General features: G+C 43.1%; 1 protein-coding gene across 1 annotated transcript in view; it reads left to right on the top strand.

Moving 5' to 3' along the window:
• LOC109878766 (NACHT, LRR and PYD domains-containing protein 5-like) overlaps positions 1 to 23,508 on the top strand; it is a 28,321-nt gene extending 4,813 nt beyond the window's left edge. Inside the window, exons 2-18 of the mRNA XM_031821830.1 lie at positions 2,117 to 2,340; positions 4,218 to 4,384; positions 4,486 to 6,286; positions 7,948 to 8,121; positions 8,201 to 8,374; positions 8,636 to 8,809; positions 9,250 to 9,296; positions 9,425 to 9,980; positions 12,614 to 13,137; positions 16,402 to 16,439; positions 17,000 to 17,064; positions 17,193 to 17,407; positions 17,596 to 17,855; positions 17,997 to 18,122; positions 18,452 to 18,584; positions 19,040 to 19,069; positions 22,939 to 23,508. Coding sequence (XP_031677690.1) covers positions 2,144 to 2,340; positions 4,218 to 4,384; positions 4,486 to 6,286; positions 7,948 to 8,121; positions 8,201 to 8,374; positions 8,636 to 8,809; positions 9,250 to 9,296; positions 9,425 to 9,980; positions 12,614 to 13,137; positions 16,402 to 16,439; positions 17,000 to 17,064; positions 17,193 to 17,407; positions 17,596 to 17,855; positions 17,997 to 18,122; positions 18,452 to 18,584; positions 19,040 to 19,069; positions 22,939 to 23,273 — 5,016 coding nt within the window. The 5' untranslated portion in view covers positions 2,117 to 2,143 and the 3' untranslated portion in view covers positions 23,274 to 23,508. The remainder of the gene's footprint in view (positions 1 to 2,116; positions 2,341 to 4,217; positions 4,385 to 4,485; positions 6,287 to 7,947; positions 8,122 to 8,200; positions 8,375 to 8,635; positions 8,810 to 9,249; positions 9,297 to 9,424; positions 9,981 to 12,613; positions 13,138 to 16,401; positions 16,440 to 16,999; positions 17,065 to 17,192; positions 17,408 to 17,595; positions 17,856 to 17,996; positions 18,123 to 18,451; positions 18,585 to 19,039; positions 19,070 to 22,938) is intronic.
• Positions 23,509 to 26,414: the final 2,906 nt, after the last annotated feature.

The raw sequence follows: 26,414 nt of genomic DNA, 5'->3' as shown, positions 1-26,414 counted from the left end.
ACGGCTCTCCTGTTAAGTCGTGACTTGTGACATACACCTAGTTTCCTGAATCAGATCACTTATGCTCTCAATGGTAATTTGATAAGAGTGACTCTAAAATCCAAACTGGTTTACCTTGACACCTTTTTTTGGTGCGCCAGGTCCATTCATAGTTGAGCTCACTCCGTTTAGCTCAACGCCGATTAGCTAATTTCTAATATTTTTTCTTATTATCAAGGCCAAATTCTCGCTGGCTTCCCTTACTTTCAATGCTACGGGCAACAATGTCATACTCGTTTGGACCAGACAGCATCAGATATATGGTCTACTGTAGAGAGACATAGGGGCGCTGTCTCACTCAGACAATTTCTCCTGTGAGATACATTCAGCCTTTTGCTTATTGAAGGACAATTATGAAGCACAGAGAGACGAAAGATACATTATATAAAAATGATCTTGGTTAATGTTTTGGGGAAGCCTGGCTTTCCTTGGTATAGAATAAATACCTGTCAGCTATTTAACTGTCTGTAACGTCTACTTGGTGAATGTTATAATGTCGACTACCGTCTGTCAATCTAAACTGTAACGTCTACTTGGTGAATGTTATAATGTCAACTATGTCTGCCAATCTAAACTGTAATGTCTTTTTAGTTTTGTGTATCCCGGATAGACTAGCTGTTGTTATGGAGTCAGGGGATCCAATCAGGTAGACTAGCTGTTTTTATGGAGTCAGGGGATCCAATCAGGTAGACTAGCTGTTGTTATGGAGTCAGGGGATCCAACCAGGTAGACTAGCTGTTGTTATGGAGTCAGGGGATCCAACCAGGTAGACTAGCTGTTGTTATGGAGTCAGGGGATCCAACCAGGTAGACTAGCTGTTGTTATGGAGTCAGGGGATCCAACCAGGTAGACTAGCTGTTGTTATGGAGTCAGGGGATCCAACCAGGTAGACTAGCTGTTGTTATGGAGTCAGGGGATCCAACCAAGTAGACTAGCTGTTGTTATGGAGTCAGGGGATCCAACCAGGTAGACTAGCTGTTGTTATGGAGTCAGGGGATCCATCCAGGTAGACTAGCTGTTGTTATGGAGTCAGGGGATCCAACCAGGTAGACTAGCTGTTGTTATGGAGTCAGGGGATCCAACCAGGTAGACTAGCTGTTGTTATGGAGTCAGGGGATCCAACCAAGTAGACTAGCTGTTGTTATGGAGTCAGGGGATCCATCCAGGTAGACTAGCTGTTGTTATGGAGTCAGGGGATCCAACCAGGTAGACTAGCTGTTGTTATGGAGTCAGGGGATCCAACCAGGTAGACTAGCTGTTGTTATGGAGTCAGGGGATCCATCCAGGTAGACTAGCTGTTGTTATGGAGTCAGGGGATCCAACCAGGTAGACTAGCTGTTGTTATGGAGTCAGGGGATCCAACCAGGTAGACTAGCTGTTGTTATGGAGTCAGGGGATCCAACCAGGTAGACTAGCTGTTGTTATGGAGTCAGGGGATCCAACCAGGTAGACTAGCTGTTGTTATGGAGTCAGGGGATCCAACCAGGTAGACTAGCTGTTGTTATGGAGTCAGGGGATCCATCCAGGTAGACTAGCTGTTGTTATGGAGTCAGGGGATCCAACCAGGTAGACTAGCTGTTGTTATGGAGTCAGCGAGTGGGGATCCAACCAGATAGACTAGCTGTTGTTATGGAGTCAGGGGATCCAACCAGGTAGACTAGCTGTTGTTATGGAGTCAGGGGATCCAACCAGGTAGACTAGCTGTTGTTATGGAGTCAGGGGATCCAATCAGGTAGACTAGCTGTTGTTATGGAGTCAGGGGATCCAACCAGGTAGACTAGCTGTTGTTATGGAGTCAGGGGATCCAACCAGGTAGACTAGCTGTTGTTATGGAGTCAGGGGATCCAACCAGGTAGACTAGCTGTTGTTATGGAGTCAGGGGATCCAACCAGGTAGACTAGCTGTTGTTATGGAGTCAGCGAGTGGGGATCCAAATCAAATTAATAATTTTGGACTGTGTATGTTTAAATGCAACAAGAAGTATCTGAACTCTGACCTCCGACAATAAAAGTGTGGTAATTGTTAATGGTTCTTCAATGTTCAGAAATATTGACTGTTCTGTTATTTCTTATTGCAGCTGAGTGAGCTGTGACTTACATCTAAAATGAGTCTCTCTGGGGAGAGAGAGGAGACCACTGACTCTAAAATGAGTCTCTCTGGGGAGACAGAGGAGGGGACCACTGACTCTAAAATGAATCTCTCTGGGGAAAGAGAGGAGGAGACCACTGCCTCTAAAATGAGTCTCTCTGGGGAAAGAGAGACCACTGCCACTAAAATGACTCAAGACACCAGTTCTAAGAGGTAAGCGATTAATTGCAAAATATACAGTGCCTTGCGAAAGTAATCGGCCCCCTTGAACTTTGCGACCTTTTGCCACATTTCAGGCTTCAAACATAAAGATATAAAACTGTATTTTTTGTGAAGAATCAACAACAAGTGGGACACAATCATGAAGTGGAACGACATTTATTGGATATTTCAAACTTTTTTAACAAATCAAAAACTGAAAAATTGGGCCTGCAAAATTATTCAGCCCCCTTAAGTTAATACTTTGTAGCGCCACCTTTTGCTGCGATTACAGCTGTAAGTCGCTTGGGGTATGTCTCTATCAGTTTTGCACATCGAGAGACTGAAATTTTTTCCCATTCCTCCTTGCAAAACAGCTCGAGCTCAGTGAGGTTGGATGGAGAGCATTTGTGAACAGCAGTTTTTAGTTCTTTCCACAGATTCTCGATTGGATTCAGGTCTGGTCTTTGACTTGGCCATTCTAACACCTGGATATGTTTATTTTTGAACCATTCCATTGTAGATTTTGCTTTATGTTTTGGATCATTGTCTTGTTGGAAGACAAATCTCTGTCCCAGTCTCAGGTCTTTTGCAGACTCCATCAGGTTTTCTTCCAGAATGGTCCTGTATTTGGCTCCATCCATCTTCCCATCAATTTTAACCATCTTCCCTGTCCCTGCTGAAGAAAAGCAGGCCCAAACCATGATGCTGCCACCACCATGTTTGACAGTGGGGATGGTGTGTTCAGGGTGATGAGCTGTGTTGCTTTTACGCCAATCATAACATTTTGCATTGTTGCCAAAAAGATCCATTTTGGTTTCATCTGACCAGAGCACCTTCTTCCACATGTTTGGTGTGTCTCCCAGGTGGCTTGTGGCAAACTTTAAACGACACTTTTTATGGATATCTTTAAGAAATGGCTTTCTTCTTGCCACTCTTCCATAAAGGCCAGATTTGTGCAATATACGACTGATTGTTGTCCTATGGACAGAGTCTCCCACCTCAGCTGTAGATCTCTGCAGTTCATCCAGAGTGATCATGGGCCTCTTGGCTGCATCTCTGATCAGTCTTCTCCTTGTATGAGCTGAAAGTTTAGAGGGACGGCCAGGTCTTGGTAGATTTGCAGTGGTCTGATACTCCTTCCATTTCAATATTATCGCTTGCACAGTGCTCCTTGGGATGTTAAAGCTTGGGAAATATTTTTGTATCCAAATCCGGCTTTAAACTTCTTCACAACAGTATCTCGGACCTGCCTGGTGTGTTCCTTGTTCTTCATGATGCTCTCTTCGCGTTTAACGGACCTCTGAGACTATCACAGTGCAGGTGCATTTATACGGAGACTTGATTACACACAGGTGGATTGTATTTATCATCATTAGTCATTTAGGTCAACATTGGATCATTCAGAGATCCTCACTGAACTTCTGGAGAGAGTTTGCTGCACTGAAAGTAAAGGGGTTGAATAATTTTGCACGCCCAATTTTTCAGTTTTTGATTTGTTAAAAACGTTTGAAATATCCAATAAATGTTGTTCCATTTCATGATTGTGTCCCACTTGTTGTTGATTCTTCACAAAAAAATACAGTTTTATATCTTTACGTTTGAAGCCTGAAATGTGGCAAAAGGTTGCAAAGTTCAAGGGGGCCGAATACTTTCGCAAGGCACTGTACATTGCTCTTATGTCAAATGAATGAAAACGTTCCCCAAATTACATAAAATGTAGGCCTATATCATTCATTTAAAGGGTCAAAAATGGATTTACCAATTGCAGACTGTAGCATTATGAAGAAACATCAGGACTTCTAGAAGTTCCACTATACTGTTGTTAAAATGAAATAGATGAGGTATTGATGTGATATTGATGAGGTGATCTGTCTCCCTGTTTTGATCAGTGTCCAGAAGCCCAGAGCAGAGTCACCTACAACCAGCCTGCTATCAATCAAAAGTGATCAACCACCTGCTTTCAGCCAGGAACCATTAGCAGATGACAATAAGGAAGTGGAGAGTTTGGACAGTGAGGATGTATTAAAGATCACACACAACCTTCTGGACAGAAGAAGTAAGACTGTGTTTCATACAATATTACAAAGAACGGTACAAAGGCCATTATAAAACACACACATTAACTGATGAGTCCCAACTCTCATTGTTTTCCTACAGGTCAAACTCTGCTGACAGTCCAACAAAACATCAAGGCTAAACTGAAACACAAGTATCAACACATATCTGAAGGAATTGGACACCATGGAAACCAAAGTCTGTTCAAGGACATCTACACAGAGCTCTACATCACAGAGGGTGGAAGTGGAGGGCTCAATAATGAACATGAGGTTAGACAGATGGAGATGGCATACAAGAAACAAACCACACAAGAGACACCAATCAAATGCAACGACATCTTCAAGCCGTTACCTGGACAAGACAAACCTATCAGAACTGTGCTGACAAAAGGAATCGCTGGCATTGGAAAAACAGTCTCTGTGCAGAAGGTCGTCCTTGACTGGGCAGAGGGAAAAGCAAATCAGGACGTTCATTTCATGTTTCCTCTTCCTTTCCGTGATCTGAACCTGAAAAAGGACCAATACAGTCTGATGCAACTTCTTTCCCACTACTTCCCAGAAATGAAAGAGATTGTCAGCATTGAAGATGGTGAAACCAAAACTGATTTCATTTTGGATGGTCTGGATGAGTGTCGACTTCCTCTAGACTTCAAAAACAATGAGAAGTGCTGTGATGTCACGAAGCCAACCTCAGTGGCCGTGCTACTGACAAACCTCATCGAGGGGAATCTGCTTCCCTCATCTCATCTCTGGATAACCACACGGCCTGCAGCAGCCAATCAGATCCCTCCTGAGTGTGTTGACCAGGTGACAGAGGTACGAGGGTTCAATGATCCACAGAAGGAGGAGTACTTCAGGAAGAAAATCACAGATCAGAAACTGGCCAATGAAATCATCAAACACATAACGACATCAAGGAGCCTCCAGATCATGTGCCACATCCCGGTCTTCTGTTGGATATCAGCCACTGTCCTTGAGACGATGCTGAAAGTGGCAGAGAAGAATGAAGTCCCCAAAACTCTGACCCAGATGTGCTCACACTTCATGCTCATCCAAATCATTGTGAAGAACAGGAAGTACAACAAAACCACAGAGACAAACCCAAAGGAACTGTCTCAGTCAGACAAAGAGATGATCCTGAAACTGGCAAAGCTGGCTTTCCAACAGCTGCAGAAGGGCAACCTGATCTTCTATGAGGAGGACCTGAGAGAGTGTGGCCTTGATGTCACAGAGGCATCAGAGTACTCAGCATTGTGTACAGAGATATTTAAAGAAGAATCTGGGCTGTACCAAGAGAAGATCTACAGCTTTGTGCATCTGAGCATTCAGGAGTTTCTAGCAGCAGTGCATGCTTTAGAATCATGTCTGGACAACAAGGAAAATGTTTTCTCCCCCACTAGTGATGATGAAAAGAAGGAGTCAATCCAGTTGTCTGACTTACACAGGAGAGCAGTGGACCAGGCCTTGAAGAGTGAGAATGGACACCTGGACCTGTTCCTCCGCTTCCTTCTGGGTCTCTCGCTGGAGTCCAATCAGAATCTGTTACGAGGCCTTCTGACACAGACAGGAAGTACAACACAGAGCCATAAGAAAACAGTTAAGAGAATAGTCAGGTACCTTTCAGACAAGATTAAGTACGAATCCTCACCAGAAAGGATCATCAACTTGTTCCACTGTCTGAATGAACTTGGTTCCAACTCTCTAGTTGAAGACATGCAGACCTCCCTGCGATCGGGAACTCTTTCTGAAACAAGACTAAAACCTGACCAATGTTCAGCCCTGGCCTACCTGTTACTGATGTCAGAGGAGGTGCTGGAAGAGTTTGACCTGAAGACATACAACACATCAGAGAAAGGTTATCAGAGGTTGCTGCCCGTAGTGAAAACCTGCAAGAGAGCACTGTAAGTTCTGTTATTGAGTTGATGTTTACAGTATCATTATAATGAAGGCGTTGTACACTGCTCAAAAAATAAAGGGAACACTAAAATAACACATCCTAGATCTGAATGAATTAAACATTCTTATTAAACTCTTTTCTGTTCATAGTTGAATGTGCTGACAACAAAATCACACAAAAATTACCAATGGAAATCAAATTTATCAACCCATGGAGGTCTGGATTTGGAGTCACACTCAAAATTAAAGTGGAAAACCACACTACAGGCTGATCCAACTTTGATGTAATGTCCTTAAAACAAGTCAAAATGAGGCTCAGTAGTGTGTGTGGCCTCCACGTGCCTGTATGACCTCCCTACAATGCCTGGGCATGCTCCTGATGAGGTGGTGGATGGTCTCCTGAGGGGTCTCCTCCCAGACCTGGACTAAAGCATCCGCCAACTCCTGGACAGTCTGTGGTGCAACGTGGCATTGGTGGATGGAGCGAGACATGATGTCCCAGATGTGCTCAATTGGATTCAGGTCTGGTGAACAGGCATGCCAGTCCATAGCATCAATGCCATTCTTCTTGCAGGAACTGCTGACACACTCCAGCAAAATGAGGTCTAGCATTGTCTTGCATTAGGAGGAACCCAGGGCCAACCGCATCAGCATATGGTCTCACAAGGGGTCTGAGGATCTCATCTCGGTAACTAATGGCAGTCAGGCTACCTCTGGCGAGCACATGGAGGGCTGTGCGGCCCCCCAAAGAAATGCCACCCCACACCATGACTGACCCAGCGCCAAACCGGTCATGCTGGAGGATGTTGCAGGCAGCAGAACGTTCTCCACGGCGTCTCCAGACTCTGTCACGTCTGTCACGTGCTCAGTGTGAACCTGCTTTCATCTGTGGAGAGCACAGGGCGCCAGTGGCGAATTTGCCAATTTTGGTGTTCTCTGGCAAATGCCAAATGTCCTGCACGGTGTTGGGCTGTAAGCACAACCCCCACCTGTGGACGTCGGGCCCTCATACCACCCTCATAGAGTCTGTTTCTGACCGTTTGAGCAGACACATGCACATTTGTGGCCTGCTGGAGATCATTTTGCAGAGCTCTGGCAGTGCTCCTCCTGCTCCTCCTTGCACAAAGGCGGAGGTAGCGGTCCTGCTGCTGGGTTGTTGCCCTCCTATGGCCTCCTCCACATCTCCTGATGTACTGGCCTGTCTCCTGGTAGCGCCTCCATGCTCTGGACACTACGCTGACAGACACAGCAAACCTTCTTGCCACAGCTCGCATTGATGTGCCATCCTGGATGAGCTGCACTATCTGAGCCACTTGTGTGGGTTGTAGACTCCGTCTCATGCTACCACTAGAGTGAAAGCACGCCAGCATTCAAAAGTGACCAAAACATCAGCCAAGAAGCATAGGAACTGAGAGGTGGTCTGTGATCACCACCTGCAGAACCACTCCTTTATTGGGGGTGTCTTGCTAATTGCCTATAATTTCCACCTGTTGTCTATTCCATTTGCACAACAGCATGTGACATTTATTGTCAATCAGTGTTGCTTCCTAAGTGGACAGTTTGATTTCACAGAAGTGTGATTGACTTGGAGTTACATTGTGTTGTTTAAGTGTTCCCTTTATTTTTTTGAGCAGTGTATATCTAACAGACTATATCCTCTCTTCAGACTAGCTGGCTGTAAACTCACATATGAATCCTGTGAGACTCTGACCTCAGCTCTACAGACACCAAACTCCCCCCTGAGAGAACTGGACCTCAGCTACAATGACCTGAGAGGCAGAGGGATCGAGCTGCTCTGTGTTGGACTAACCAGTCCACTCTGCAACATACAGACACTAGTGTGAGTTAAATATCTTCAGTATGAGTTATTATGTGGATGTTTTAAACATGTGTTAATCATGTGCTCTTCTGCCCTCTAGTCTTGGTCAGTGTGGTCTGACAGAGGGTTGCTGTTCAGATCTGGCCTCAGTCCTGAGTTCACCCAACTCACAACTGAAACAACTGGAGCTGAGAGACAATGACCTGCAGGACTCGGGAGTTACACTGCTGTCTGCTGGACTGGTGGATCCAGACTGTAAACTACACACACTGGGGTAAGTACAGCTGTTTCAGTCAGGTCAGTACTGAGCTGAGTTACACTGCTGTCTGCTGGACTGGAGGATCCAGACTGTAAACTACACACACTGGGGTAAGTACAGCTGTTTCAGTCAGGTCGGAACTGAGCTTAGTGAAACAAATACTCTGAAAATCTGATTTTTTATCCCAATGTTTGTGTCATGGACAAATGTATTGGTGTCCTACAAGATGATTGACACCAGCACATCAACCTAGACAGCTTTTGTGTCTCTCTGTAGGCTGTCTGGCTGTCTGGTCACAGAGGAGGGCTGTGCTGCTCTGTCTTCAGCTCTGAGGTCAAACCCCTCCCACCTGAAAGAGCTGGACCTGAGCTACAATCACCCAGGAGACTCTGCAGGGGGACTGCTTTCAGCTGCTCTGGTGGATCCCACATATAAACTGATGAAGCTGAAGTAAGTCAGAATAGATGTCCTAATAGTGTGAGCAGCGGTTGTGTCATATGTAGTGTAGTAGGTTCAGTAGCATGAGAACATGATGGTAGAATTAAGGGGAAGTTTACTCAGCAGGCTGAGCACTCCATCACAGCATACATCATCACCACATGAATACTCTTCTTCTGCATCTCTGATATCCTGTTGGAATTGTACTCCGTTCTGTATGCAGTAGGTAGGATAGAATACCTGTATTTCTCTAGTAATGAACTGTACTCTGTTCTGTATGCAGTAGGTAGGGTAGAATACCTGTATGTCTCTAGTAATGAATTGTACTCCGTTCTGTATGCAGTAGGTAGGATAGTAATGAACTGGGATAGTGCACCAGAACACAACAATATGGTTTAAATGTTGACTGCTTTATTAGGTCTTTGTCAGTCAATAACCTGTTTCTCCTACAGTGTGGATCATGGCGGAGAGTGCAGGCTGAAATCAGGGCTGAGGAAATGTATGTCTCTTCAAACCTAATTAACTGCATTTTCAGAACTATAGTAACTAATCAATACTTGTTCTCTACCTACAAAACAACATTTTATATCAAGATGTGGTTTCATTAAACTCTCCTTTTGTCTACAGATGCCTGTCATCTCACCCTGGACCCAAATACAGCAAACCCAAACCTGATACTGTCTGAGGGGAACAGGAAGGTGACATGTGTGGTGGAGAAGCAGCATTATGAAGACCATCCAGACAGATTTGACTATCTTTACCAAGTTCTCTGCAGAGAAGGCTTATCTGGAGGTCGTTATTACTGGGAGGTGGAGAGGGATGGTAGCATGGCTGACATTGGTGTGGTGTACAAAGGAATGGAGAGAAAGGGATGGGAGGATGCCAGTTGGATTGGAGGCAATAGGGAGTCCAGATGTTTACTCTGCTCTCACAGTGGTTATCGCTTTTACCATGATGGAGTCAACAGAATCATCCCTGGTCCTGTTTCTAACAGAGTTGGAGTGTATCTGGACTGGTCAGCTGGTACTTTGTCCTTCTATAGTGTGTCCTCCTCTGGTTCACTGACACACCTTTACACAGAACACACCACATTCACTGAACCCCTCTATCCTGGGTTTGGGATTTCCTTCTTCTCAGTGACCTCAGTGACCCTGCGTCAGATAGATTACCAACACACTCAAAGGTGAGTGTTTTAATGGGTTCTGTTGGACCTACAGACAGTTAGATTAGTAGTAGTGGTGTGTTTTAATGTGTTGGACCTACAGACAGTTAGATTAGTAGTAGTGGTGTGTTTTAATGGGTTCTGTTGGACCTACAGACAGTTAGATTAGTAGTAGTGGTGTGTATTAATGTGTTCTGTTGGACCTACAGACAGTTAGATTAGTAGTAGAGGTGTGTTTTAACCTCTAGTGACTCCTGCGTGCGGGAGCGTAATCATCAACTGACACTAATTAGCATAATGCAACGGACATAAATATTCCTAGAAAATCTTCCTATTCATGAAAATCACAAGTTAAATATATTGAGACACAGCTTAGCCTTTTGTTAATCACCCTGTCATCTCAGATTTTCAAAATATGCTTTACAGCCTAAGCTAGACAAGCATTTGTGTAAGTTTATCGATAGCCTAGCATAGCATTTTGTCCAGCTAGCAGCAGGTAACTTGGTCACGGAAATCAGAAAAGCAATCAAATTAAATTGTTTACCTTTGATGAGCTTCGGATTTTTTCACTCACGAGACTCCCAGTTAGATAGCCAATGTTCCTTTTTTCTAAAAATATTATTTTTGTAGGCGAAATAGCTCCATTTGGCTGAGAAATCACCCGGAAATTGCAATCCCGAAAACTCAGAAAAATATTCCAAATTAGCTCCATAATATTGACAGAAACATGGCAAACGTTGTTTATAATCAATCCTCAAGGTGTTTTTTAAATATCTATTCGATAATATATCCACTGGGACAATTGGTTTTTCAGTAGGACCGATTGGAATAATGGCTACCTCTGTATTTTACGCGAGAATCACTCTGAGAGACATCAGGTGACCAGTTGCGCAATGTAGCCGCTTACGGTTATTCTTCAACATAAATCCGTAAAACTGTGTCACAATGCTGTAGACACCTTGGGGAATAAGGAGAAAAAGTAATCTGGTTGATAGCCCATTCACTGCTCAATAGGGACGCATTGGAATGCAGAGCTTTCAAAAAATGAGTCACTTCCGGATTGGATTTTTCTCAGGCTTTCCCTGCAATATCAGTTCTGTTATACTCACAGACAATATTTTAACAATTTTGGAAACTTTAGAGTGTTTTCTATCCTAAGCTGTCAATTATATGCATATTCTAGCATCTTGTCCTGACAAAATATCCTGTTTAATACGGGAACGTTATTTTTCCAAAAATGAAAATACTGCCCCCTAGTCACAAAAGGATTTAATGTGTTATTTAAGAGTCAGTCTCACTCTAACCACTAGAGGGCAGCAGAACCTGTTGAATAGGACAGCCTCACTGTAATGTCAGTCTCACTCTAACCACTAGAGGCCAGCAGAACCTGTTGAATAGGACAGCCTCACTGGAATGTCAGTCTCAATTTTGTGTCACAAGCGCAGTGCAGTGTTTTGAAGGGGGAAGAGTGTGTGTAACTCATGATACCTGGTGACTTCACATCTCTAGGGGGGAATGTAACTCATGATACCTGGTGACTTCACATTTCTAGGGGGGGGGGGTATGTAACTCATGATACCTGGTGACTTCACATCTCTGGGGAGGGGGGGGGGAATATAACTCATGATTCCTGGTGACTTCATCTCTAGGGGGGAATGTAACTCATGATACCTGGTGACTTCATCTCTCTAGGGGGGAATGTAACTCATGATACCTGGTGACTTCACATCTCTAGGGGGAATGTAACTCATGATACCTGGTGACTTCATCTCTCTAGGGGGGGGGGTGTGTGTAACTCATGATACCTCTTGACATCACATCTCTATGGGGGAATGTAACTCATGATAACTGGTGACGTCACATCTCTATGGGGGAATGTAACTCATGATACCTTGTGACTTCACATCTCTAGGGGGGAATGTAACTCATGATACCTGGTGACTTCACATCTCTAGGGGGGAATGTAACTCATGATACCTGGTGACTTCATCTCTAGGGGGGAATGTAACTCATGATACCTGGTGACTTCCTCTCTAGGGGGGAATGTAACTCATGATACCTGGTGACTTCACATCTCTAGGGGGGTAGGTAACTCATGATACCTGGTGACTTCACATTTCTAGGGGGGAATGTAACTCATGATACCTGGTGACTTCACATCTCTAGGGGGGAATGTAACTCATGATACCTGGTGACTTCACATCTCTTAGGGGAAATGTAACTCATGATACCTGGTGACTTCACATCTCTAGGGGGAATGTAACTCATGATACCTGGTGATGTCATCTCTAGGGGGGAATGTAACTCATGATACCTGGTGATGTCATCTCTAGGGGGGGGGGGGTGTATCATGATACCTGGTGACTTCACATCTCTAGGGGGAATGTAACTCATAATACCTGATGACTTCACATCTCAAGGGGCTTTCATCAAGATAAGCAATGTCATCTGTAACATCACCATCAGTATTGGCTTTATGGAAGGTGACATAGTGGGTTATGTCACATTTAGGCAATACACCCTACATAGGGAGCTGTTATGTCACCCTTTATACACACTTTATATTGCTTATGAAGACTGTATGTATGATATATAAAGCCTATATAAGTTGTATTTAGTTTAATCAGTCTATTATTCTGCTTTACCAACACCAGAGACCATGGTGGAGAGAGTTGGATCAGGCCTGGACCTGAGGACACCAGAGACCATGGTGGAGAGAGTTGGATCAAGCCTGGACCTGAGGACACCAGAGACCATGGTGGAGAGAGTTGTATCAAACCTGGACCTGAGAACACCAGAGACCATGGTGGAGAGAGTTGGATCAAGCCTGGACCTGAGGACACCAGAGACCATGGTGGAGAGAGTTGGATCAAGCCTGGACCTGAGGACACCAGAGACCATAGTGGAGAGTGTTGGATCAAGCCTGGACCTGAGAACACCAGAGACCATGGTGGAGAGAGTTGGATCAAGCCTGGACCTGAGGACACCAGAGACCATGGTGGAGAGAGTTGGACCAAGCCTGGACCTGAGGACACCAGAGACCATGGTGGAGAGAGTTGGACCAAGCCTGGACCTGAGGACACCAGAGACCATGGTGGAGAGAGTTGGATCAAGCCTGGACCTGAGAACACCAGAGAACATGGTGGAGAGAGTTGTATCAAGTCTGGACCTGAGAAAAGTGAGTTTTAACTGAATTGTTTTCAAACCGAAATATGATGAAAGAGTTCATTATACTTGAGTCCCAGACAAGGAACACAATCATGATCTATTTTGTCAAGACAAACTTAAAGGTAGAGTCAGCGATATGATGTAGATGCACAAAGTAAACATCATAGTGGGTACATTTATACAACAACTAAGAGCGTTGGAGCATTAGGCTAAACTTCTCTGTTTTAGTCCTGTGGCTACCACTCTGTAAGAGAGTGAAGAGAACCCTTTCACATGGGCAGATACTGTGTGTGACTGTGTGAGAGAGAAGTCGGGCATCTTGCTCATCACAATATCTGTGGTGTTGCTCGTACAACATAATTTATCTGACTCTTGTTGTGGTAATTTCCTGTATACAGTGCTTTGCGAAAGTATTCGGCCCCCTTGAACTTTGCGACCTTTTGCCACATTTCAGGCTTCAAACATAAAGATATAAAACTGTATTTTTTTGTGAAGAATCAACAACAAGTGGGACACAATCATGAAGTGGAACGACATTTATTGGATATTTCAAACTTTTCTAACAAATCAAAAACGGAAAAATTGGGCGTGCAAAATTATTCAGCCCCCTTAAGTTAATACTTTGTAGCGCCACCTTTTGCTGTGATTACAGCTGTAAGTCGCTTGGGGTATGTCTCTATCAGTTTTGCACATCGAGAGACTGAAATGTTTTCCCATTCCTCCTTGCAAAACAGCTCGAGCTCAGTGAGGTTGGATGGAGAGCATTTGTGAACAGCAGTTTTCAGTTCTTTCCACAGATTGTCGATTGGATTCAGGTCTGGACTTTGACTTGGCCATTCTAACACCTGGATATGTTTATTTTTGAACCATTCCATTGTAGATTTTGCTTTATGTTTTGGATCATTGTCTTGTTGGAAGACAAATCTCCGTCCCAGTCTCAGTTCTTTTGCAGACTCCATCAGGTTTTCTTCCAGAATGGTCCTGTATTTGGCTCCATCCATCTTCCCATCAATTTTAACCATCTTCCCTGTCCCTGCTGAAGAAAAGCAGGCCCAAACCATGATGCTGCCACCACCATGTTTGACAGTGGGGATGGTGTGTTCGGGGTGATGAGCTGTGTTGCTTTTATGCCAAACATAACGTTTTGCATTGTTGCCAAAAAGTTCAATTTTGGTTTCATCTGACCAGAGCACCTTCTTCCACATGTTTGGTGTGTCTCCCAGGTGGCTTGTGGCAAACTTTAAATGACACCTTTTATGGATATCTTTAAGAAATGGCTTTCTTCTTGCCACTCTTCCATAAAGGCCAGATTTGTGCAATATACGACTGATTGTTGTCCTATGGACAGAGTCTCCCACCTCAGCTGTAGATCTGTGCAGTTCATCCAGAGTCATCATGGGCCTCTTGGCTGCATCTCTGATCAGTCTTCTCCTTGTATGAGCTGAAAGTTTAGAGGGACGGCCAGGTCTTGGTAGATTTGCAGTGGTCTGATACTCCTTCCATTTCAATATTATCGCTTGCACAGTGCTCCTTGGGATGTTTAAAGCTTGGGAAATATTTTTGTATCCAAACCCGGCTTTAAACTTCTTCACAACAGTATCTCGAACCTGCCTGGTGTGTTCCTTGTTCTTCATGATGCTCTCTGCGCTTTTAACGGACCTCTGAGACTATCACAGTGCAGGTGCATTTATACGGAGACTTGATTACACACAGGTGGATTGTATTTATCATCATTAGTCATTTAGGTCAACATTGGATCATTCAGAGATCCTCACTGAACTGCTGGAGAGAGTTTGCTGCACTGAAAGTAAAGGGGCTGAATAATTTTGCACGCCCAATTTTTCAGTTTTTGATTTGTTAAAAAAGTTTGAAATATACAATAAATGTCGTTCCACTTCATGATTGTGTCCCACTTGTTGTTGATTCTTCACAAAAAAATACTGTTTTATATCTTTATGTTCGAAGCCTGAAATGTGGCAAAAGGTTGCAAAGTTCAAGGGGGCCGAATACTTTCGCAAGGCACTGTAACTACGTGATGAGAGAGCAAACCACACACAAGTCAGAGTTATATTATAAAGTCCATCTTTAAGCATATATGAGCTTCACCATAACCCTTTTTGACTCTCAGATCAATTCAGTGTTTATAAATGAAATCTCTGAGAGTCCCTACAACACAATTCTTAGTATCATTTATAGCCAAGAAACACCCCTCTCAACTCACATAACGAACCACAGATCTTAGGAACAGTTCACAAAGACCCTTTTACTTGAAAGAGGAGTATCCCATAATTCATAGCATTAGGTATAAATTACCGTTCAGTTTGGTCTCTTTAACTGAGGTTCTGATCTTGTTCTTGGTACCACTTAGAACCAAAACATTACCTCATCCAATGGCATATATCAATTGTCAATTCTAGATACTCCCATCCCAAATACACCCCCTCTTCTCCCCACTCCTGGAGAAGCTCACTAAGGGGAGTGAACCTCTAGGTCATATACTATGAAAGATAAGTTCAACATCAGAAGAGGTGGTATAATGGTCCCAGACACTGCCATACTCCTCCCCAGACATGGAAAAGAAGGGAGTGACTGGAATACAGACATAATGGAGCCCTTTACATGGTTTAGGAATAGTTACAGACACATTTCCATGAGAAGACAATGTTCCATTCTGTCCTCCTCCCCTTCTGATATTCTACATAGCACCAGATGGTTTAACAGATACATATGAAGACGAGCCTGACCTCTCCCCTCTCTGGGCCCCAAGTGACTGAGCCGAGAAGGGATAACTGCAACGGCCAACACTATAGTCCAAAGGGAAACATTCTAATAATGACAAGTATCTCACAAGCATATTACGAAAATAAAACATCTTATCTATGTGACCCAACTAATTCTGATTCATCCTTTGCACATGGCTAGAAACTGTGTGGGACTGTGTGAGAGAGAAGTCGGGCATCTTGCTCATCACAATATCTGTGGTTCTGCTCGTACAACATAATTTATCTGACTCTACCTTTAAGCTCTCATCCTAGGATCTACCAGAAATCAGGCCCCCAAACATCTACAAAACATGGACCAGAACGATGTTGTTTCCTGCTTCCACAAACATGAATTAATATAACACTAATGTCAGATTAGGGTATGCTAATGAGTGTACATTCTGAGGCTGTTGCTCACTTATATTCATTTTTATAACAAGTCTATTTAATAATTATTAATTCATTATTACATGAGATTGTCCATTTTAAATAACAACTACTTTTGCCTTCAGGGATTCCTCAGAGCTGTAAGACTTGTGACCACGTTGAGGTAAGTCATAATGTCAATTCTTACTTTTTTGTACCTGCAGGAGTCAGGCACAGTCTCAAAGCCAGGTGTGTACTGACCAACCATTCATACTGGGATATAGACAGTCCTGTGTTCTGCTTTAGTAATATAAACACAGTCTCAAAGCCAGGTGTGTACTGACCAACCATTCATCCTGGGATATAGACAGTCCTGTGTTCTGCTTTAGTAATATAAACACAGTCTCAAAGCCAGGTGTGTACTGACCAACCATTCATCCTGGGATATAGGCAGTCCTGTGTTCTGCTTGTAGTCATGCAGGATTTTAGCTGGTGTCATATTTTGTCATTAGACAGTTTAATTGATAAATCACCAGCATTCCATGTAACATTGAATAAATACATTAGATTAGTTACTTTGGTTAATTGGCCAGTTTCCCAGACACGGATTAAGTTTAGTCCTGGACCTTAAAGAACTTTCTATTGAAACTTCCATTGAGCATGCTTTTTAGTCCAGCACTAGACTCAATCTGTGTCCAGGAAACAGGCCCCATATCTATTACTGACATGCTTGTTCTTGTTCAGGACTCCACACACTGGCTTCAGATTGAACCCTTGACTTCCACTGTCCAGGGAGTGACAATGTTCAGGTAAAATATCTACTTATAAAATTTAATTCCACCTGCTAGTGTATTTCCCTGTTACCTTTCGGAATAGTCTTCTAATCAAACCTCTCCATTTGATGATTGACCCTCTACCATCTTGTTGTTGCCCTCAGACACAGGACACCCAAAGGGAGTTATGAGTGCACAGTGTCTGGGGTCCGCTGGCTGTGTGAGAGAGATGTCATTCTGAAGTATCACTTCAGGAACTGGGAACCCTACAGTCAACTTCTGAAAGACATGCAGTACACACAAGGTGGTCCATTGCTGGACATCACTATGGAGTTAGGTGAACTGGAGGAAGTTCATCTGCCACACTTTGTCTGTTTAGGTAAAACCATGTAGAAATAGTATTCAGAAAGACATTTCCATGTAACTGAGTTTCACTTCCTCAATTAATGAATAAACTATTCTGGGAGTTTGAGTTTACTGTGATCTGGTACTGCATATTCTTTGTGTTTTAGTTGGATGAATAATACAATATTTGTCGTTCTGTCTCCTTTGTATTGTGTTGTTCAGGGACCAACCCTTCCCTGAGGAATGAGATGAAGATTCTTCATGTAGAGGAACATGGAGTGTCTTTAGAGGAAGTGCATGAGGTCACCAGATTCCATGCTAAGATTCTCCATCCCAAGTTCTCAGCTATCTCTGTTATACTGAGCTATATCTTTTCATGGAACGTAGATGTCCACTGTGAGCTGATGCTCTATCTGACAGTGAAAAGGGAAACATTAATTTCTCGCCTGTACCTGTTCCCCTGGAACCCCGGCCAAATACAGGTGAGGGACCATTATTATAGAGATTACCTTAACTAACCACTGGTGCAGTTTATGTTGACACTCATTAAATTAAGTGTGTTGCCAATTTTCTGAATAATGTTTGAATTAGACTGTACATTGACCGGCTGGGTCGTTTCGCAGGCTGTGGAACAACAGGAAAAGCCTCAAGTGTCTTCAAGGATTCTCATCTCCAGACCAGAGCCTTCCTTCAAACTGAATAGTTCCTTCAGACTGAACATTCCCTGTTCTACCTCCATCAATCCACAGGTACAGTTTCAGTAGAATGAGAACATGAATCTGACATTTAAGTCACATTTCTATGCATTGACCTCTCTGTCGCTTACAAGATTATTAATTCATATGAATTGACAAAGCTCTCTCTCTCTCTCTCTCTCTCTCTCTCTCTCTCTCTCTCTCTCTCTCTCTCTCTCTCTCTCTCTCTCTCTCTCTCTTTCTCTCTCTGTCTCTCCCTCTTCCTCTCTTTCTCTCTCTTCCTCTCTGTCTCTCTCTCTCAGTCGCTCTCAATTCAATTCAAATGGCTTTATTGGCATGGGAAACATATGTTTACATTGCCAAAACAATCTCTCTCTCTCCAGAAGATTCATCTCATACAAAGAGACACCACACCAAGCTTTTTCAGGGCGGTTGTGAAAATGACAGGGATTGACATTGAGATGGAGTTATTCAGTGATGATGAGAGGACAGTATGGAAAGAAAAAGTATCACAAGGTAGGAGCATATTTATTTATTTATTTATTTATTTTTATTTCACCTTTATTTAACCAGGTAAGCTACTTGAGAACAAGTTCTCATTTACATCTGCGACCTGACCAAGATAAAGCAAAGCAGTGCGACACAAACAACACAGTGTTACTCATGCAGTCAATAATACAATAGAAAAAGTCTATATACACAGTGTGTGCAAATGAGGTAAGATAAGGGAGGTAAGGCAATAAATAGGCCATAGTGGCAAAATAATTACAATATAGCAATTAAACACTGGAATGGTAGATGTGCAGAAGATGAATGTGCAAGTAGAGATACTGGGGTGCAAAGGAGCAAGATAAATAAATAAATACAGTATGGGGATGAGGTAGTTGGATGGGATATGTCAATCATCACGTTGTACTTTAGTACCAGATGCTATTTAGAGTGATATAACCTCATTTTTGTTTATCTTTCAGATGAATACATCTCTGACACCTGTTCAACAAGTAAGTAAACATGAGTTACAATGCATTCAGAAAGTATTCAGACCCCTTGAGTCCTGAGCACGTTTTCATCAAGGATCTCTGTACTGTTCTCCGTTCATCTTTCCCTTAATCCTGACTAGTCTCCCAGTCCCTGCCGCTGAAAATCATCCCCACAGCATGATGCTGCCACCACTGTCGGGATGGTGCCAAGTTGGCATTCAGAAAGTATTCAGACCCCTTGACTTTTTCCACATTTTTTACAGCCTTGTTCTAAGTTTTTTTTTTTTTTTTTACCTCATCAACATAATACCAATAATGACATCACAATAACCCATACTGACATCACAATACCCCATAATGACATCACAATACCCCATAATGACATCACAATACCCCATAATGACATCACAATACCCCATAATGACATCACAATACCCCATAATGACATCACAATACCCCATACTGACAAAGCAAAAACAGACAAAACTGAAAGCTTGGCACACCTGTATTTGGGGAGTTTCTCCCATTCTTCTCTGCAGATCCTCTCAAGCTGCACAGCTATTTTCAGGTCTCTCCAGAGATGTTAGATTGGGTTCAAGTCCGGGCTCTGGCTGGGCCACTCAAGGACATTCAGAAACACCCAGTTGAACCTTCGCCTCAGTCTGAGGTCCTGAGCTCTCTGGAGCAGGTTTACATCAAGGATCTCTCTGTACTTTTCTCCGTTCATCTTTCCCTTGATCCTGAATAGTCTCCCAGTCCCTGCCGCTGAAAAACATCCCCACAGCATGATGCTTCCACCACCATGCTTCACTGTAGGGTTGGTGCCATCACCATGCTTCACTGTAGGGATGCTTCCACCACCATGCTTCACTGTAGGGATGGTGCCAGGTTTCATCCAGATGTGACGCTTGGCATTCAGGCCAAAGAGTTCAATCTTGGTTTCATCAGACCAGATCATTTTGTTTCACATAGTCTGAGAGTCCTTTAGGTGCCTTTTGGCTAACTCGAAGCAGGCTGTCATGTGCCTTTTACTGAGGATTGGCTTCAGTCTGGCCACTACCATAAAGGCCTGATTGGTGGAGTGCTGCAGAGATGGTTGTCCTTCTGGAAGGTTCTCCCATCTTCACAGAGGAACTCTAGAGCTCTGTCACCTCCCTGACCAAAGCCCTTCTCCCCCGATTGGTCAGTTTGACTGGGCGGCCAGCTCTATGAAGAGTCTTGGTGATTACAAACTCCTTCCATTTAAGAATGATGGAGTCCACTGTGTTCGTGGGGACCTTCAATGCTGCATAAATGTTTCGGTACCTCTCCCCAGATCTAGGCCTCAACATAATCCTGTCTTTGAGCTCAATTTCGAGTCTCATAGCAAAGGGTCTGAATACTTATGTAAATAAGGTTCTGTTTATTTTTAATACATTTGTAAACATCTGTTTTCACTTTGTCAGTATGGGGTGTTGTGATGTCATTATGGGGTATTGTGATGTCATTATGGGGTATTGTGATGTCAGTATGGGGTATTGTGATGGCATTATGGGGTATTGTGATGTCAGTATGGGGTATTGTGTGTAGATTGATGAGGGAAAAAATTTATTTAATCCATTTTAGAATAAGGCTGAAACGTAACAAAATGTGGAAAAAGTCAAGGGGTCTGAATACTTTCTGAATGCACTGTACAAACCAATGGCATGAGGGCCAGTCAACATGGTTTACTGTAGGACCTGGACTAGTCCTGATTATAAAACACTGTCTTCAAGAACAATGACATCTCCTCCAGGACTTGATGTAGATTAGCCTGGTTCTGAATGTCCCAATGACATCTCCTCCAGGACTTGATGTAGATTAATCTGGTTCTGAATGCCCCAATGACATCTCCTCCAGGACTTGATGGAGATTAACCTGGTTCTGAATGACCCAATGACATCTCCTCCAGGACTTGATGTAGATTAACCTGGTTCTGAATGCCCCAATGACATCTCCTCCAGGACTTGATGTAGATTAACCTGGTTCTGAATGACCCAATGACATCTCCTCCAGGACTTGATGTAGATTAACCTGGTTCTGAATGTCCCAATGACATCTCCTCCAGGACTTGATGTAGATTAGCCTGGTTCTGAATGACCCAATGACATCTCCTCCAGGACTTGATGTAGATTAACCTGGTTCTGAATGACCCAATGACATCTCCTCCAGGACTTGATGGAGATTAACCTGGTTCTGAATGCCCCAATGACATCTCCTCCAGGACTTGATGTAGATTAACCTGGTTCAGAATGTCCCAATGACATCTCCTCCAGGACTTGATGTAGATTAACCTGGTTCTGAATGCCCCAATGACATCCCCTCCAGGACTTGATGGAGATTAACCTGGTTCTGAATGCCCCAATGACATCTCCTCCAGGACTTGATGTAGATTAACCTGGTTCAGAATGTCCCAATGACATCTCCTCCAGGACTTGATGTAGATTAACCTGGTTCTGAATGCCCCAATGACATCTCCTCCAGGGCTTGATGTAGATTAACCTGGTTCTGAATGCCCCAATGACATCTCCTCCAGGACTTGATGGAGATTAACCTGGTTCTGAATGCCCCAATGACATCTCCTCCAGGACTTGATGTAGATTAACCTGGTTCTGAATGTCCCAATGACATCTCCTCCAGGACTTGATGGAGATTAACCTGGTTCTGAATGCCCCAATGACATCTCCTCCAGGACTTGATGTAGATTAACCTGGTTCAGAATGTCCCAATGACATCTCCTCCAGGACTTGATGTAGATTAACCTGGTTCTGAATGCCCCAATGACATCTCCTCCAGGACTTGATGTAGATTAACCTGGTTCTGAATGCCCCAATGACATCTCCTCCAGGACTTGATGGAGATTAACCTGGTTCTGAATGCCCCAATGACATCTCCTCCAGGACTTGATGTAGATTAACCTGGTTCTGAATGTCCCAATGACATCTCCTCCAGGACTTGATGGAGATTAACCTGGTTCTGAATGCCCCAATGACATCTCCTCCAGGACTTCATGTAGATTAACCTGGTTCTGAATGCCCCAATGACATCTCCTCCAGGACTTGATGGAGATTAACCTGGTTCTGAATGCCCCAATGACATCTCCTCCAGGACTTGATGTAGATTAACCTGGTTCTGAATGCCCCAATGACATCTCCTCCAGGACTTGATGGAGATTAACCTGGTTCTGAATGCCCCAATGACATCTCCTCCAGGACTTGATGTAGATTAACCTGGTTCTGAATGTCCCAATGACATCTCCTCCAGGACTTGATGGAGATTAACCTGGTTCTGAATGCCCCAATGACATCTCCTCCAGGACTTCATGTAGATTAACCTGGTTCTGAATGCCCCAATGACATCTCCTCCAGGACTTGATGGAGATTAACCTGGTTCTGAATGCCCCAATGACATCTCCTCCAGGACTTCATGTAGATTAACCTGGTTCTGAATGCCCCAATGACATCTCCTCCAGGACTTGATGTAGATTAACCTGGTTCTGAATGACCCAATGACATCTCCTCCAGGACTTGATGTAGATTAACCTGGTTCTGAATGCCCCAATGACATCTCCTCCAGGACTTGATGTAGATTAACCTGGTTCTGAATGACCCAATGACATCTCCTCCAGGACTTGATGTAGATTAGCCTGGTTCTGAATGCCCCAATGACATCTCCTCCAGGACTTGATGTATATTAACCTGGTTCTGAATGTCCCAGTCTGTTTTTCTATGTCTGTGAACCCGGCCCTAAATGTGAATATGTGATATGTTCAGGTCATTATTGTAAAATAGAATGTTTTCTCAAGAGTCTGCTTCTAAATGACTGAAATGTAAATGTACAAATGTAATTATTTTGTAACCTGACTCTCTCAGGTGCTGTGTTGGGGGTAGGGCGTCCGTCTGAGAGCAGTCTGACTGGTTCTCCAGAGCACCAGCTGCGTTCTGTACGGACAGAGTTTGTGAAACGAGCGTCAAGAGCTGTCCTGGATGGTCTGCTGGACGGACTCCTGCAACACACAGTCATCAACCAGGAGGAAATGGAGTCAGTGAAGGGGATCGCTGAGAGGGCAGAGAAGGCACGTGACATCATTGACATGGTGTTGAGAAAAGGAACTGAGTCGTGTTCCAGGATGATCAACCTTCTTGGGGAGCTGGACCACTGTCTTTGTTCACAGCTTCAGATCAACAGTGTTGGGGTACCAACCTAATGGTAGAATGGATAGCAACAGTGTTGGGGTACCAACCTAATGGTAGAATGGATAGTAACAGTGTTGGGGTATCAACCTAATGGTAGAATAGATAGTAACAGTGTTGGGGTACCAACCTAATGGTAGAATAGATAGTAACAGTGTTTGGGTACCAACCTAATGGTAGAATGGATAGTAACAGTGTTGGGGTACCAACCTAATGGTAGAATGGATAGTAACAGTGTTGGGGTACCAACCTAATGGTAGAATGGATAGTAACACTCCTATTCAAACATACCTGATCCTAGATCGACACTCAAGCTCTCTCTCAAGACATCAGTCGGGAAGTTAAAGCTTGGTCACAAATGGGTATTCCAAATGGACAATGACCCCAAGCATACTTCCAAAGTTGTGGCAAAATGGCTTAAGGACAACAAAGTCAAGGTATTGGAGTGGCCATCACAAAGCCCTGACCTAGAAAATTTGTGGGCAGAACTGAAAGAGTGTGTGCGAGCAAGGAGGCCTAAAAACCTGACTCAGTTACACCAGCTCTGTCAGGAGAAATTAGCCAAAATTCACCCAACTTATTGTGGGAAGCTTGTGGAAGGCTACCCGAAACGTTTGACCCAAGTTAAACAATTTAAAGGCAATGCTACCAAATACGAATTGAGTGTATGTAAACTTCTGACCCACTGGGAATGTGATGATAGAAATAAAAGCTGAAATAAATCATTCTCTCAACTATTATTCTGACATTTTACATTCTTAAAATAAAGTGGTGATCCTAACTGACCTAAAACAGGGAATTTTTACTTGGATTAAATGTCATGAATTGTGAAAAACTGAGTTTAAATGTATTTGTCTAAGGTGTATGTAAACTTCTGACTTCAACTGTACATATATTTAGATTAATAGAAATGAATCTAAATTAAATGAGTCGTTCTAAGTATAATTAATACTCAGTAATGTCAAAATGGAAGAATATATATGTATATCTCTTAGATTGATAGAAATTAAATACCTAAAATAGTCGTTCCATAAGTTTTCAGCTCCCTGAGTCAATACATGTTAGAAAAACCTTGGCAGTCATTACAGCTGGGAGTCTTCTTGGGTAAGTCTCAAAGAGTCATTACAGCTGGGAGTCTTCTTGGGTAAGTCTCTAAGAGTCATTACAGCTGGGGGTCTTCTTGGGTAAGTCTCTAGGAGTCATTACAGCTGGGTGTCTTTCTGGGTAAGTCTCTAAGAGCTGGGAGTCTTCTAGGGTAAGTCTCTAAGAGTCATTACATCTGGGAGGCTTCTTGGGTAAGTCTCTAAGAGTCATTACAGCTGGGAATCTTCTTGGGTAAGTCTCTAAGTGTCACGGTTGTTGTAAGAGATGGAACAAGGCGCAGCGTTTGATGAGGTTCACATATTTATTTAAAGTGAAACTTCTTTAACCAAAACAATAAACAAGCAACACACCGTTACTATGTGGTGACACAAGCACCAATGCAAACAATATCCCACAAACACAGGTGGGAAAAATGGCTACCTAAATATGATCCCCAATTAGAGGCAACTAATTGGGAACCATACAAAACACCAACATAGAAATATTGAACTAGAACACCCCCTAGTCACGAACCAAGGGCTCTTTATGGTCCGGGCATGACACTAAGAGCTTTACACACCTGGATTGTACAATATTAACCCATTATTATTTTCATAATTCTTCAAGCTCTGTCAAGATGTTGGAGATCATGGGTATAGACAGCCATTTTCACATCTTGTCATAGATGTACAAGCAGATTTAAGTCAAAACTGTAACTTGGCCACTCAGGAACATTCAATGTCTTCTTGGTAAGAAACTCCAGTGTAGATTTGGCCTTGTGTTATAGGTTATTGTCCTGCTGAAAGGTGAAATCATCTCCCTGTGTCTGGTGTAAAGCAGACTGAACTAGGTTTTCCTCTAGGATTTTGCCTGTTCTTAGCTCCATCCTGTTTCTTTTCATCCTGAAAAACTCCCCAGTATTTGCTGGGGCATACCCATACCAGGAAGCAGCCACCACCATGCTTGAAAATAAGGAGGCAGTTACTCAGTGATGTGTTGTGTTTCACTCTGTCATTTAAGTCGTTATGATGGAGTCACTACAATGTTGTTGATCCCTCCTCAGTTTTCTCCTGTATGGGGGGACAGGTCCACTTTGGCATTACAGAGTATTTTCAGTAGATAGTTGACTAAACATTACAGTTAAATCCATCTTAATCCCACTATGTAACACAATAGAGAAATCCAAGGGGTATGAACACTTTTGCAAGGCTCTGTATGTTATGTAGAATAGACAATCGTGTCAGCCAGGGTCGGCGTCAATTCCAAATAAGTCAGTCCATTCAGGAAGTAAACTAAAATTCAAGTTCAATAACTGGAAAAGGGCATCAATTTTCAATGACCAATGGGAAGGGAAAACAACATTCTCAATTTTCAATGACCAATGGGAAGGGAAAACAACATTCTCAATTTTCAATGACCAATGGGAAGGGAAAAACAACATTCTCCATTTTCAATGACCAATGGGAAGGGAAAAACAACATTCTCAATTTTCAATGACCAATGGGAAGGGAAAACAACATTCTCAATTTTCAATGACCAATGGGAAGGGAAAACAACATTCTCAATTTTCAATGACCAATGGGAAGGGAAAACAACATTCTCAATTTTCAATGACCAATGGGAAGGGAAAAACAACATTCTCCATTTTCAATGACCAATGGGAAGGGGAAAACAACATTCTCAATTTTCAATGACCAATGGGAAGGTAAAACAACATTCTCAATTTTCAATGACCAATGGGAAGGGAAAACAACATTCTCCATTTTCAATGACCAATGGGAAGGGAAAACAACATTCTCAATTTTCAATGACCAATGGGAAGGGAAAACAACATTCTCAATTTTCAATGACCAATGGGAAGGGAAAAAAACATTCTCAATTTTCAATGACCAATGGGAAGGGAAAACAAACATTCTCAATTTTCAATGACCAATGGGAAGGGAAAAACAACATTCTCCATTTTCAATGACCAATGGGAAGGGAAAAACAACATTCTCCATTTTCAATGACCAATGGGAAGGGAAAACAACATTCTCCATTTTCAATGACCAATGGGAAGGGAAAACAACATT

Source organism: Oncorhynchus kisutch, unplaced genomic scaffold (assembly GCF_002021735.2).
Source record: "Oncorhynchus kisutch isolate 150728-3 unplaced genomic scaffold, Okis_V2 scaffold4019, whole genome shotgun sequence".
Classification (NCBI taxonomy): Eukaryota; Metazoa; Chordata; class Actinopteri; order Salmoniformes; family Salmonidae; genus Oncorhynchus; species Oncorhynchus kisutch.
This window is presented reverse-complemented; position numbering and strand designations above follow the sequence as displayed.